This window comes from Pelobates fuscus, chromosome 3, assembly GCF_036172605.1.
Source record: "Pelobates fuscus isolate aPelFus1 chromosome 3, aPelFus1.pri, whole genome shotgun sequence".
Taxonomy (NCBI): domain Eukaryota; kingdom Metazoa; phylum Chordata; class Amphibia; order Anura; family Pelobatidae; genus Pelobates; species Pelobates fuscus.
The window spans coordinates 365111587-365126819 of record NC_086319.1 but is presented as its reverse complement, the minus strand read 5'-3'; the positions used below and the strand labels follow the sequence as shown (position 1 = coordinate 365126819).

General features: G+C 41.8%; 1 protein-coding gene across 1 annotated transcript in view; it reads right to left on the bottom strand.

Moving 5' to 3' along the window:
• Positions 1-4398: 4398 nt before the first annotated feature.
• ICE2 (interactor of little elongation complex ELL subunit 2) overlaps positions 4399-15233 on the bottom strand; it is a 99170-nt gene continuing 88335 nt past the window's right edge. Inside the window, exon 15 of the mRNA XM_063449315.1 lies at positions 4399-5122. Within this exon, the coding sequence (XP_063305385.1) occupies positions 4892-5122 (231 nt within the window). The 3' untranslated portion in view covers positions 4399-4891. The remainder of the gene's footprint in view (positions 5123-15233) is intronic.

The window sequence follows — 15233 nt, the reverse complement described above, 5'->3', positions numbered from 1 at the left end:
ATAGCAAATAACTGTCTGCATGAGATTTCACTGGGCAGGAATAGTAAGCTGTTGCTGCAGCTGAGTGTTTACATTATTTTAGTAGGGAAGACACCGAAAGGATAGCAGGTGTATGCTGATATGCCATCTAACCAATGCCCCTGCGTGCAGCCCCAGTCCCCGGAGTGTCCGCTCCGTTCCCCCCTACACATACAGTCCAGGATTCAGCTGGGGTTCGTGGTTGCAGGACTGTGATCTTGCGCTCCTGGCAGCATAAGGGAAAAATCTTCCTTTCAGGTTGGTCATGCTGGGGGCAAGGGTGAGTGGCAGCGGGAACACGGAGTTGGATGAAGTGGGGCCGTCCGTAGCTGTGGCTTCCTGCGCGGTCTTCTGTGCGGCCCCTCTCGGGAAATACGTGGGCGATGCTTATGCCTGTATCGGGCAGCAGGAGGGCCCTGGGCACCCGCAAGTCGGTCAGCAGGAGCAGTGGTAGGCGCCCTTTCACAGGTGTGGTCAGAAGCCATATGTAGCGGTTCCGCACGTGACGACCCCGGCAGTGTGGCCATGGTGCACTGCTGCATAGCAGAGGAGGTGAGTGTATCCAATCTGTGTGTTATGCGTTCCCAGAACCTCCGGCATATTTTGTTGAATCTTGCGTTGAAGTGTGCTCTCCACTCCAGGTCCTCCGGGCCTGCTTGGCTTGGTTGATGATTGTGCAGGGCGGCCATCTTGGTCGCGCCACGCGGCTTCCAAGGCTGCAGGGTTATCTTGCGCGGTAGGAGAAAGTGTGCCCAGTGGGGGACCGGGATATCCCCCGCCGGTCCAAAGGGGGGGGGGGTAACGGGACTAACAGGGCTTCCCGAGAGTAGCCATCAGGCCTGCACACTGCGTTGTGAGATCGGCCGCCTCTCGCCTCTGCCGTGCGCCAGTTCAGTAGGCCTCTAGAATAATGGACGAGATTGCTGGCAAGCAGGATGTTTGAGGCTAGATTTATCAATTTGCGCTTTGTTAAGTAGCTGTTTGCATGTCTTTGTGTCGGGGTCTCTGCCAGTATGTCGACGTTAATCGCGGTTTTATATCTCATGTGTCGGAAGCTAGTGGAAAGCACGTCTGGCCATCTTGGGTGTCAGGCCCCGTTCTATATATATATATATATATATATATATATATATATATATATAAAGTTGGCAGTTCAAAAGAAACATTATATATATATATATATATATATATATATATATATATATATATATATATATATATATATATATATATATATATATATATATATATATATATATAAAATCCAATATATATCCAAATATATATATATATATATAAATCCAAATGAAATAGGCTGCTCTCCGGGCTTAAAAGTTCCAATTTTTATTTAAAGTTGATTAAAAGTGCGACCAACGTTTCGGTCCCCGTTCGGGACCTTCTTCAGGGTCAATTTCTGTTGAAATTTGACCCTGAAGAAGGTCCCGAACGGGGACCGAAACGTTGGTTGCACTTTTAATCAACTTTAAATAAAAATTGGAACTTTTAAGCCCGGAGAGCAGCCTATTTCATTTTGATTTTTATCTGTTTGGAGCCTTGGTCTGGCGCCCGGCATTGGCTTAAGATAAACGTGAGTGCTGGGGATTCCAAGTATTTTTTTTATATATATATATATATATATATATATATGTACAAGTTTACATAAATATACACACGTTTAAAGCCCACTGCATTGAAGAGAGGCCCTGCAAGTCTCTGAAAATATAGCACTGGAAGAAGGCTTTTGGAGCCGAAACGTGTCTGCTATTTTATACTTTGCACTTACATTTCTTGGGTTACTTTCGGTGGCAAGTGCGACTTTACTAGTAGGTTTCACAACCACCTGAGTTATCGTACCCAACTATAAATAATAAATACGTAGGAGGGGAAATATTGGGGAGAGAAAGTTTACTCATGGGATATAGATTTTTTTTTTTTATTTGTAAATAAGTATCAAAGTGATCCCTCCTTTCCCCAAAGTCAGAGGATTCCAAATGGAATTTTTAAATAAAACTGTAAAGTCCTGTTTTTGTTAGTCTAAAACGCAAAGGGCTTGGTAGAATATATGGGCTACATTATGCTGCTCACCGTTACCATAAAGTGAGTTGACAGGTTTCACCAACAGTACAGGTTGTGCGAATGAGATTGAGTACAGGTGTATCAGAGTTCAAACAGTCACTGTGTGATGGAATGTACGGCCCTGGGGTCTGGATGTGTCTACTTGTTGCAGAGTATCGGAGCAAGTGAAACGTTATAATTGTGGACCAGGATAATTGTTCTGTGTTTATGGTGAACTATAAAGAAAAACAGTCAGTATTACAGTAAGGACGTACAGGTACATGCGGAGCAGCACTGCAAGAAGACAACAGGCTGGTACGAACAATTCAGTCTCAAAAATGATGGTGAATGCAGAAGAGGAACGAACACTTCTGATCTAAATATGTGTATTTTTATGTTTATGCCTATAAAGAGGGACTTTTCTCAAGTCATCACCAAGGCCCAAGCTAACGTACTGGCAAGTATGGAGACACTTCAAGGGTTCCCAAAGATAACAGAGCCTAGACAGCTTTGGGGGAAGACCTTAATCAACAAGACCGACTGCTGTTATGCACATCAAAGAAATGAGTTGTCCCATTTTGAAATTCACATTTTCCTATGTAATCCAAATAACAAAGGTCTTCTGGCCACTAGTGACATAGGAAGTTGATTAGCTAAGGAGGAATAGTTACAACAAATTAAAATGGCTTGATCACATTTGGGGCTCACGGACATCTTATGTCTTGCTATGCATAGTATAAGTCCACATAACCCCACCACTATTTAAACAACATATACGACACAACTGGGAAGAGAGTGTGTGATAACTGGAGCAAAACCATTATTGCTATAAATAGGAATTTTATTGAAAGATGAAGAAGATACCAAACATTGCACGGAGTAGGCTTAAAACAAATGGTGAAGAGGGTAACATTATCGCCAATATAATGAGTATGCTTTAAACAAGAATAGCCAGCCACAACTAGGTACACTTGAACATTGGCATAAAGTCATTTTGCCAATTTCCAACCCCATTTTCTATAGAGATGTAAGCAGAAAAGAAAAGAGATGAGAGGTAGGTATAAGGGTGAGGGAAAAAAGATAAGGGTGGGGAAAAAGTATAAGGGGTGGATATGCAAGAAGGACCCAAACAACTTTAGCTTAATGAAGTGGTTTTGGTTTATAGATCATGCCCCTGTAGTGTCACTGCTCAATTATTTGCCATTTAGGAGTTAAATCACTGTGGAGTTTACATGCATTGGAGCTGTGACTAGGGCTGCTTAAACAGAGCCTTCATACACATTTGTATAGTGGCATCTAATGTTTAAATTTCATTTATAGCACAGTCTGTTTAATTTAGAACTTCTTGTCTCTTGCTCTGTTAATAGCTTTCCAGATCCAACAGGAACCTCCTCTGTGTGAATAAAGTTCAAATAACAAAGAAGGAAATCTAATTGAAAATTAAACATTTTTTTTATTGCAGGCTGTGTGAGTCACAACCAGGGGAGGTGTGGCTAAGTCTGCATAAACAGAAATAAAAGTGATTTGACTCCTAAACAGCAGATAATTGAGCGCTGAGACTGCAGAGGCAGGATCTATACACCAAAACTACTTCATTAAGCTGAAGTTGTTTCAATGCATATAGTATCCCTTTAATGGATCACACAACCACCTAGTAAAATAGAAAGGCCTAGATAAAGCCATTTCTCTAATTTACCCAATTTCTCTTACTCTTAATTCCCCACTTCTTCATCTCCTCCCATGTCAATCCCTCCACCCTAAAATTGTCTGTTGTGTCTGTGAAAGCCCTTACCTTTGCGAAGTCACAGTTTACAGCTGTACAAGACACAGTGCTGTATGTGTTGAAAGGCACGAATATGATCTAATGCCAATATCCACACTTACCATCCAAACACAAGTGCCAGAACCTCAGCAAAGAATTTGAACAGAAGGAAGAACTTGCTGCCAAGACTAACATAGGATACCGCTCGGCAGAAGAGCCGAACAGCTGGTGGCCAGATCATCCCAAACTCAAACAACCCACCAGGAACCTGATAAGTTACCACGTGGACTTGTGTGCTCCACACTGAAGAACCCAGTGGATGTCTGCTAAAGAAAATAAAACAATATATTGAATATGAATACACTTTGTATGCATAGCCTCAGGAACCTGGTAAACGTATGACTGACCAGATATTTAAGTGTCAAGCTTACCGGTCAGACTCCAATATATGATAATATATGCACTGTACATGTCAGATATTGAGGACGGGCTGAAACTAGGAATGAAATAACTCATATATAACGCATATAGAGTAAATCCTTTTTTCCAAATGATAAAAAAAATATATCGAGCTAGAACAGTTATCCTCCGACTTTATACAAACTGCCGTCAACAAAATAGAAATCTCTGTAGCTTACTTACACTACTATACAACGTGCCTCACTTTACAGGCTGCTGTGAATTAACTCAAACGTCTGCTCCAATGTTAGACAAACACAAAGAACCCATCTTAGTCCTTTAAGAGTAGAAAGCACAAATCTCCTAGAATCCTTGGTGAAAAAGAAGTCTTCGTTTGAAGAAACAATATAAGGTGTGCTTATTCTGACACAATGCATTGTTTGTAGCAGTTACACAGCAAAGTATCCGTATGATATTTGCTTTCTGTTTCTTTGCCAAAGAATTGCACTTCAGATTTCTCTAAACATATAGGTGGAGAAGATGGTTAATAATTGGCTATTTAACCCCCTTCTGTGTATCTGTAATGAGCTATCGGAAACCTTCGGGAATGCACAATCTCCAGCACGTTCCTTATCTCTGTCTGCAGTCCCAAGTGTTTTAAAATTCTTCCATAGTTTTGCCGGATTCCTTTGAAGTCTTTTGCTTCTCTGCCGAGGCGAGAGTCTTCCACTCGTTCAGTGTTTTTTTCCACCTATCAATCCTATCCATGCGTCTCTTCTTCCCCTTATTTTTCTTCTTCTTCCGTAGTTGGCTTGTTGCCATACTTACAGAAGTCTGGGGTATCAGAGGGGCTGCTTCTCGTTTAGTGAATGGTTTTCTTGCAATCTCCTATAAATAAAATAAAAAAAGGCCAAGTATTAACAAACAGTGCATTCTCTAGGTCCAAACACAGATATGAATTGTGACTTCCATCACTAGTTCAGGTATTTGTACACTAAAGCCTTTAACATTAAGCATCTTGGGAACATAATATCCGTACTAGCCCCCCAGTGTGTCCTGTGTTCCCATGTACTTGAAAAGATGGATACATAATCTGAGGAAGGATTCTCCCGACTTTGAATGTATTTGTTATTACGTGGTATCATGTTTAAACGACAGTTACCACAAGACACGTGCAGTTACCGCTCACAAGACCCATCTAAAAATACACGTCTCTTACCAAGGTTAATTATTAGCAGGACTGGTAAAGATGATGATGGAATCTCACAGACGTCACTTGTGGCAAGTGCTGGGATTGAAGATTAAAGTGGATAGTGGCTTTCATCAATCTAAAATACTTGCTTTAAAGCAGGGTTTCCAGAACTAGGGCCCTCCAGATGTTGCTGAACTACAACTCCCATGATGCTCTAGCTACCCATTTCATTCACAGAATCATGGTTGTTGTAGTTCGGCAACAGCTGGAGGGCCAGAGTTTGGGGTACCCTGCCTTAAAGGGACAGTATATTCACCAGAACCACTACAACGTAATGTAGCGTTTTTGGTGTCTATAGCATATCCCTGAATGCTAGGTACTGTAAACGCTATCTTTTCAGAGAAAATGCAGTGTTTACATAGCTGCCTAGTAACACCACTAGTGACACTCACTCAGATGGCCATTAGAGGTGCTTCCTGGGGCAGTGCTACACAGTGTGCAGCACTGACGTTCAGCGTCTCCATGCCTGAAAACGTCAGTAAAAACATCTCAACACAATCGGAGCGGGGTTGGGGACCTAAAAAGCCATACCAGGACTATATAGTGTCAGGAACAGTTTGTATTCCTGATACTATAGTGTTCTTTTAAAGCCAGAGAGATGGTGTCTTTGAACAAAAACTTGTACGATCTCCAAATATAGAGGGGGGGGGGGGGAGGGAGCCCTTCGTGTGCCTATGAAACCGGTTCTATATGGGTGATGGGTGAGGCAAAAGGACAAGTCTACAGTAACATTTCTTATGTTAGTAGATTCTTGCTGTCCTTATGCCACCATGTTCTATGTTTTGACAGTTAAACAACCCAAAAGGAGAAAGTCAGTCAGCTAGAAGGATGCTCTCATTGGCTGCCAGTTGTAGAATGTAATGCTCCAGCAGAATGCCTTTATCTCCTCTGGTATGTGCGGAATTTCTGGAGAAGTACAAGAGAAAATATCTGAGGCCGGTTTGACAATAGGGTTAAGTTGCTATTAACCTGTGTTTGGTATGAAGAGGCTCTGGGCATTACGGTACTTTACATTACAAACAACATCTCAACAGGTGTGTTTTTCTCAATATAAATTTTACTAAATAGTCAGAAAAGAATGCGACAAAAATCATCACCAAACGAGATATTAGGAGGCTTTTTGAGAAACAGAAATGTAGAAACGGTGGCCCCTGAACATTATTTTATAAAATTGCCAATGATTTACATAGAAATCGGACTTTATGTATTTACTATATTTACGGACTTTACTGTATTTTAAATGGACACTCTAAACACATTTAGATTAATGGAGTGGTTTTGGTGTATATATTATGCTCTTGCAACCCAACTGCTAAATTCTCCATTTAGTATTTAGAGGGAAACTATAAACTAGGAATACAAAATTGTATTCCTAGCGCTAAAGTACCCTATATAGTGATCCCTTGCAGCGCAGAACCCTTTTGTTACTTTTCTGAATCCAGCGCCTATGTCCCTCTGACCAGGATACTCCGCTCCTCCTCCTTCAATATCAGGGACCTAATTGAAACAATGCTTTCCTATGGGGTTTTGGCTGATGCTGGATATCCCGATGCATAGAGTGAGGACATCCAGCATCACGACCTAAAGTCCCTCTAGTGGCCGTTTGGTAGACAGTCACTAGAGGTGGAGTTTACCCTGCAATGTAATTATTACAGTTTATCAATAACTACAATAATTACAATTGCAGGGCTAAACTGACGGGGCAGTGCACCCAGACCACTTCAATGAGCTGATGTGGTATGAGTGCCTATAGTCAGCGGGAAATACGTCACTTACTTAACCTGCTGACCCGGAAGTGACGTAACCGGAAATTATGTACCCGGAAGAAATAGAGGATACATGTGGAGAAGAACGCGCCTTTTTTAAAGATTTAAATGGATGGGAGTCTGAAGCAGGTACAGAGCACTTTGATAAAAACTATTTGTCGAAACGCGTCAGTGCAGTTGTTAAACGGTTGTATATTTGAGATCTTTTAATATTTTATCTTTATTTTATAATAAATTTGTTCCTGGTTACTTCCTATCATCGTGGTTTCAACTTTGTGGGAACCATTTGGTGCCAACTCCTGATCTCTACAACTACATTTGTTCCAAAGGCACTTTTAGTCTGAGCCCACTTTAGCTGGCTCAGCAAAATGTGAGTGAGACTGATTTGTATTTACATATACTTTTATTGTATATACAGAGTTCACTATGGTCTACCATTTTTTATTTTTTTTAGGTATCTACTGATTCATGGTTATATTGTCTGTGTAGGTTATATATACACCATTAGTGTGCTCTTGCCAGTTTTTATATTTGTGTTCTATTTTTTGTTTTGGAAGCTCGAAACTCTGCTAAATATTTATTAAGCAAATCAATGAACGGACACACATTTTTGGTGGCATACTGCACTATAAGCACTTCAACAAAATAAGTGTAAATCATTTTATTGTGTTTTTTGCACATTCAACATATAGCTGTGGAAATTATTTTACATATGTGTGTAGCACAACTGGCTATTGGTAAAGTCTTCTGCTGTATATTTGAAGATTATTTTGTGCCGCTATTGGCATGCTTTATACATTGCTGGGAAATGTTTTTAGCACATATTGGTTTATGCAGAAGCACTTTAAAATACTGTCAAAAGTAATAATATTTTAGCCCTTGCGTGGATGCACTTTTAAAAAAACTTTATGGGTGACAAAATTGGTACAGTGGTATACAAAATTGGTATTGACACGCTACACTATATTTGAGCTTTTATAAGTCATTTCAAAGGAGCCAAAAAGAAGAGTTGCCTTCAACTAAGGGACAGGGGTTGACTTACGTGAAATATCAACACATAGCTTTACCGTTAAAGAATTAGGTGTGGGTGGACACCCCAATCCTTAATCAGCCAAAGGTCACAGGTTGAGAAAACATTTTGTCAATACAAGTGTTTCATATTTCCTTGAGGCAGAAAGCTAAAATGTTGGCTGTAAACGCAGCTCGATTCCTGTAACTTTGCATCTAAGTACATTCCCTGGAGCATCCTACTATCCATTTAGTGAATTTGGCCTGTAGCAGTGCTTTGCAAAATGCACTCTCTTAATTAACCCATTGTTTGCATAAAGAACTATTGATAGAATGTTAAGTAAGCTTATCTCCATCACTTTTGTCAACCAATTGTAAAACTAATTCCTATGAAAGTCCCGCAGCAAATGGACAAATCCTGATCCTGCACTCCTACATGCACCTACAGTCACACGAAAACTTCAAATGATATGGGCTATATCCAGTTATTTCCACAAAGATGGAGATTAAAGTTTGGACCACGAGTGGATTGAAGTAACAAGACAAAAATCTGCAGTCAGCCAAACCCATAGAAAGAGAACACATTTCAACTGATAAGGACCAATCCCCGCCTCCCGCAATTCTTCTATTCCACTAAAAACACAAAAACAGCCAGTCAGGTCTTTCATGGTTTGCCAAGTCAAGGCGGTGAATTACAAGAATTTTAAAGTTTGCTACTGTAACGACAGACACGTCGCTGACTGAAAAGAATTTCTATGTATTTACTTTGCATTTTAATATTCTTTACACTTCCTAACCAAGGAAGGGCTCCGTGATCCTACATGGCTGCTTACATAGTCACAGTCTTGAAATGAGAGGAATGCATACTAATCATGCTGAACGTTCACAACTAAAATAAAGTCAATACCAATTTCAAACCAGGGTGCATTACTTACAGAATAAGGTTGTGATATATATTTTTTTTTGATAATGGGCAAAATCATAAGAAAACCAACAAAAAAAAGAAAATGGAATAGATTGGATGGTTTTTTTTTTGTTTGTTTTTTTTAATTGCCCTGGGAATGGGCCTAATGCCCTGATTTCATTTTGAAGATATTTCCTTGGGGTTACCAGATGCACGGCAGTAGGGAATAAACATGGGATGGCTAGACAAGAGACAAAAATTGTGACAGCCCTGCTGGATGCAGGTCTATGATTTCTGTGAATATACTTTTTGTTTTATTAAGACTTGTAAGGTCGGATTCTATTTCTCCGAGCTACATCAGTCTTCAAAAATACAAACAGGAAGTTCCGAACCATATTGCTCCCGAAACTCACCAACGCGTTCAACGCTTTGGTAGACGGTGCCCAGTTCCGACACGAATCCCTAGCGGCAACTATAACGGTCCTCCCGAAACCGGGGAAGGATCCCGAACTATGCAGCGGCTATAGACCAATCTCACTGCTGAATGTGGATGTGAAGCTTTGCACCAAAATTCTATCCACCAGAATTGGGAGAATACTCCCGAGACTGGTCCACCCAGACCAGACTAGGTTCATCCCTGGAAGTCAAGGGACAGCACCCTTAGAGTACAATCCATCCATCACCTGGCGAAGAGGTCAACTGATAAGCTCCTACTATTGTCAACGGCTGCAGAAAAGCATTTGACCGGGTTGACTGGACGTTCCTTGTAGCCACGCTTCGGGGAGAACATGATGAAATGGATTGATGCACTATACCGATGCCCCAATGCGAAGGTGAGAGTGAACAGAGCACTTACTGATTCCTTCCCGATCCACAATGGGACAAGACAGGGGGTGTCCACTCTCCCCCATGCTCTTTGCCCTGGCCCTCGAACCGTTCCTAGAAGCGGAGCGCAACTCAGATGAAATCACGGGCTTCAAATGCGGTAATACAACACACAAAGTAGCGGCATACGCGGATGATCTTCTATTTTTTATCACAAACCCGGAGGCAACAATGCCCCACCTGGTCACTATGATCACGAACTAAGGGAGAGGTCTCAGGATTCAAACTGAACATGAATAAATGTGAAGTACTCAACATCACCGTTCCCACAGCCCAAGCAAACGCATTGAAAAACCAGTTCCCATTCCGATGGTGCGCAAACCACATGCAATACCTAGGTATAGCAATAACCAGAGACCTGGGTGACATGTACCGAACGAACTTCTTACCATTGCTGCAACGAATACAACAAGATCTGAAAACATGGACATACCCACACATATCGTGGTTCGGCCGGATCGCAATTCTCAAGATGAATATACTACCATGGCTATTATATCTATATCAGACGGTCCCGCAAGCCCTACCGACGGCATATTTCGCATCACTCCGATCTGTGACGGTGAAGTTCATTTGGAATGGGAAACAGGCAAGGCTCCGACAGGAAGTCCTATGCTTACCTCGAGCATGGGGGGGGACTGGCGCTCCCTGACTTCGGCAAATACCACAATGCGACAGTACTACAGCGTGTACTGCAGTGGCATACCCAACCGGCACACAAACAATGGATCGAACTAGACAAAAAACCATATAGGCCCCTCCTTTCCGACCTCTACTGTTGCGCAGACACTGAAAGCGTGGGATACTATCAGGAGAGCTCCTCACGTATCTCAAACACCAAGCCCGATGATTCAGATACAACACAATACTCAGATAGGAGGTGGGCTGCCACAGACGGCATGGTCCTTCCTAGGAGAGAGGGAATCATTCCCCATACATGGGGTTTTAAACAACACGGGCATGACCCCCCTGAGGGAACTACTGGAAGGCAACCAACCCACCAGCCTACAAACCTTCCGTTATATGCAACTCAGATCATACTATCGGACACTCCCGGGCAAGGAAAAACTGCGTAGGGACTTAACCTGGTTCGAAACACTCTGCGACCACAAGACTACCCTAGATAAGGCGATATCCCTTTTGTATCAACACATGCTAGTGGGGCACCTCACCAACAACGACCAATTCCGCAGGCGCTGGGAACGCATGCTGGATACATCCTTCACTGCGTCCCAATGGGATAAGATCCTCATATTGCACCATAAATGCTCATCGAGTTCCCAATATCAAGAAACAAACTATAAACTCCTCTCATTCTGGTACAGAACACCTGATAGTCTACACAAGATCTTCCCGAATATACCCGACACATGCTGGAGATGTGGGGAAGAGCGAGGTACGCCACTACACACATGGTGGGACTGCCCACTCATTAAGCCATACTGGGACGAAGTACTACAGAAAATAGGGGAAATCTTAGGGACGGAAGGAAATCTCAACGCAGAGGCGGTCCTCCTACACTCCACACCAGACCCCATAGGGGCATATAGGAAAAACATTCGTAGAAACCTACTGAACGCAACCAAAGCACTGATTCCACTATACTGGAAACAGACGAATATCCCAACGATAAGGCAATGGATGGAGCATGTGGAAGAGATATATAGAGCGGAATCAATGCAGGCCACACTTATGGGCCTCGAGGACAAACATGTGGAGAGATGGCGCCCATGGTTACTCTACATAGCAGACCGAAGCACAGACAGGAACGACCGTCTGCAGCCCCGAGGAACCCCGCGCCCCCCCCATGGATGGAGACTGAAATCTGATACGGTACATGCGATACCATAGGCACAGGCAATGGGACTCCCCACCCCTCCACACCACCCTCCCCACCCTTCCTCCAAACCCCTTTCTCCTCCCCCCCCCCTCTCCTTCTCTTATCTCTCACTCATCTTTTCTCTAAGTTCTCCAACAATGACTCCTGTACTATCTGAATAACAGATGCAGCCCACCTCAACCCGAGCTTGCTAACGACTGTGTCACACACTCACACATCAGACTGGAAGCAAACACCTCTATCATGACATCACACAACACGAACAAGAAACACTCATGAACAGCAAATGACCACTAAAACCGGACCAATAGCCCTCACCATCCCATCAGGGAAGAGGCTCAGAGGCGACAAGGAAATGTTAAAAGAGACCAATAGGCAGACACAACGTACAACCTATAAGTATACCTCTCCTCAAGCCACAAACCAGTCACCCATATGACTACCCTAACGTGTTAAACATGATTAAACAACATATCTGTATAATACGTACCATTGTTCAAATGTTGTTCACACATTCTTCGCTGGGACCTGCGCGTCCGTTATATTATGTTTGCTTGTTAAATCTATAGATACATGCTACTGCACATCGATCAGGGCAAGCCCTGAAATGTTTATCACACAGCAAGACAAAAAGACATTACACTTTTCATTCCAAAGCACTTAATCATAGGTTTTTAGTCTTTGTCCTTGTGAACATTGACGTGCATTTTTGGCCCGTAGCTGGTTAAACACATAGTTGGAGATGTGCTATTTGGGAGTATGTTTTTCAGCTTTATTGGACTATATTGCTGGATATGTATTTGACTCATACAGTCCTGTCTATGGAAAATCTGCAGTATGGAAAACAATGCACATTAAAAGTATAATTAGGCAGCCAGAGTTAAACAATATTAATTGGAAGCTATTCTCGCCAGAGAGGTAGAGAGAAAGCAAGTTATTTAAAAGAGTTAACTAGGTGAAAATAGTGTGCATAAGTGACTGTCGTAAAGTAATAAGTGAACTTTGGGATCAGGGAGTGGCAAGGGAACATCCAATTGAAAGATTCAATTCAGATCTACAGATCAGATCACATGTTACCATCTGCAGGAAAACCTGGTAAAATAAACTGTAATGGATAACCAAGGACAGAATAATGACAGAAAGCAAATACCTTCTCACTTTGAGGACATGGTTCAAAGCAAGGAGGTATAATAATCATATTATAAAAAAATAATTTCAAACACTCTCCTATTTTGAGGTGTAAAGGATTTTTTCCAAAACTCAGAACATTATTATTATTATTATTATTAATGCCATTATGAAAAAATATTCAGCTAAGGTGGGCTTGCCCTTGCAGGTCCACCCTTACTGAATTAGATCACCAGAGAGACCCTCCAGTAATGTCTCGGGGCTTAACTCCTATACTGAAAATAGAAACGAAAAATTCAAAACTCTCGCACGCAAAATAGTTTTTGAGCGTGAGCGTTTAGCTCGAGAAATAGTTAACAATGTTACTCCTACATGGCAGTGAATTGAGCAGTGGCTGTTTTGGTGACTGTAGTGTCCCTTTAACATAAGAGAAGGTACAATCCACTATGCACAAGTATGCATCAAGTCAACTTATCAGTAAAACATATATCAAAAGCATAGAGGGTAACAATGTCTCATTTATTATATAATCCGCTGAGTGAAACTACAAATGCGGTTTATAACATGCCCTCTATGTAGGATGTGAAAGATAGGTAATAGGTTAGCAAGTAGGTAGATAATCCAGCTTCCCCAGTTAGGAGTATGATTAAATAAAGTATAGCCCCAGAATAGAATGACGAGATTAACATAAGGTAAAAAGAAATCACCCAAGAGGCCCCTAAAATTATCTATTGGAGATCAGCTTCCTACATGACTAGTTAGAGGCAGACGTTACATCTTAAAATTCCACAAAGAGAAAAACTGAAAATTCAACAGGTAGAGCAAAAGGAACTGCTGTGACTCCTAATGAAGGCAAAGGTTAAATGGCAACGGTAAATTGTCATCAAGAGTCCCACACCCTCTATCAACCCATACACTCCATGGGTAGAACACAGCCCCCTGTAGAAGACATTCTTTGAGCACCGTAACCGACATGGCAGGAGACGGGAACAACAGTTGCACTGGTGAGTTGGTCTCGAGGTCGCTAAAATCCCAATTTCTACCCCAATCTCAAAACTTTACCTCAATCCGAAACCTCAAATAGGAAATACCACTTCACAGATTTCTGCACAACCAAACTGCTTAATAAAAAGGTAGATATTGGTTGCGGTAAAGTTTAAAAAAAAAAAAAAAAAGAAAAATGCAGATTAGTCTTAATTTGATTTACATACTGTAGTGCTGTACACAAAGGCCTGGAGAAAATGGCAGGCATGTCAAAAAAATCCTCTGCGCTTCCACGTTCTGGGCAGCTACATATTTTACCTATCTCGCTGCTTCTTTTTTCCCCCCTTCATTTTTATTTTGTTGCGCAGTTTTAGATATATAAACAAGTGTACACAGTAATTTACACAATAACAAGATGGTTTATCTGTAGAGATTGAACTAAATGGTGTGCTGCACATTCCAGAATTATAGCTCAATTATCTTTTTTTATGAAAAGAAAGTACCGTAAGTAGCTGGAACATTAAAACTATCGATAGAAAAACAAACAAAAAAAACACGTTATTCAATGTTATGAGTAGGTAGGCTCTTAAAGGGACACTACAGCTTATTGCATTTGTTCTGGTGAGTATAATCATTCCCTTCAGGCTTTTTGCTGTAAACACTGTCTTTTCAGAGAAAATGTAGTGTCTACATTACAGCCTAGTGATAACTCCAGTGGCCACTGCTCAGATGGCTGCTAGAGGTGCTTCATGGGGTAGTGCTGCACAGTGTGTAGCACTGCCATTCAGTGTCTCCACCCTCTGCATGCAGACACTAAACTTTCCTCATAAAAATGCACTGATTCAATTAATCTCTATGAGGAGATGTTGATTGGCCAGGGCTGTGTTTGACTTGTGCTGGCTCTGCCTCCTTGACAGTCTCAGCCAATCCTATGGGGAAGCATTGTGATTGGCTCATACAACTACTTCTGATAATGTTTGCAGACAGCAGGCAGGTCAGAGGAAGAGCCAGCAGCTGCAGGCTTGAATACAGTAAGATTTTACCATATTTATGGAAGCAAGGGGCGGCGGGGGTAGATGGTGGTTTTAACAATATAGGGTCAGGAATACATGTTTGTGTTCCTGACCCTATAGTGTTTCTTTAAGGAATAGGAGTTCACACTGTGCAGTATAAGAGAGGGCACATCTGCACTAACAATATATGTTTGGACCATTTTAACAGGTCGGAGGTGG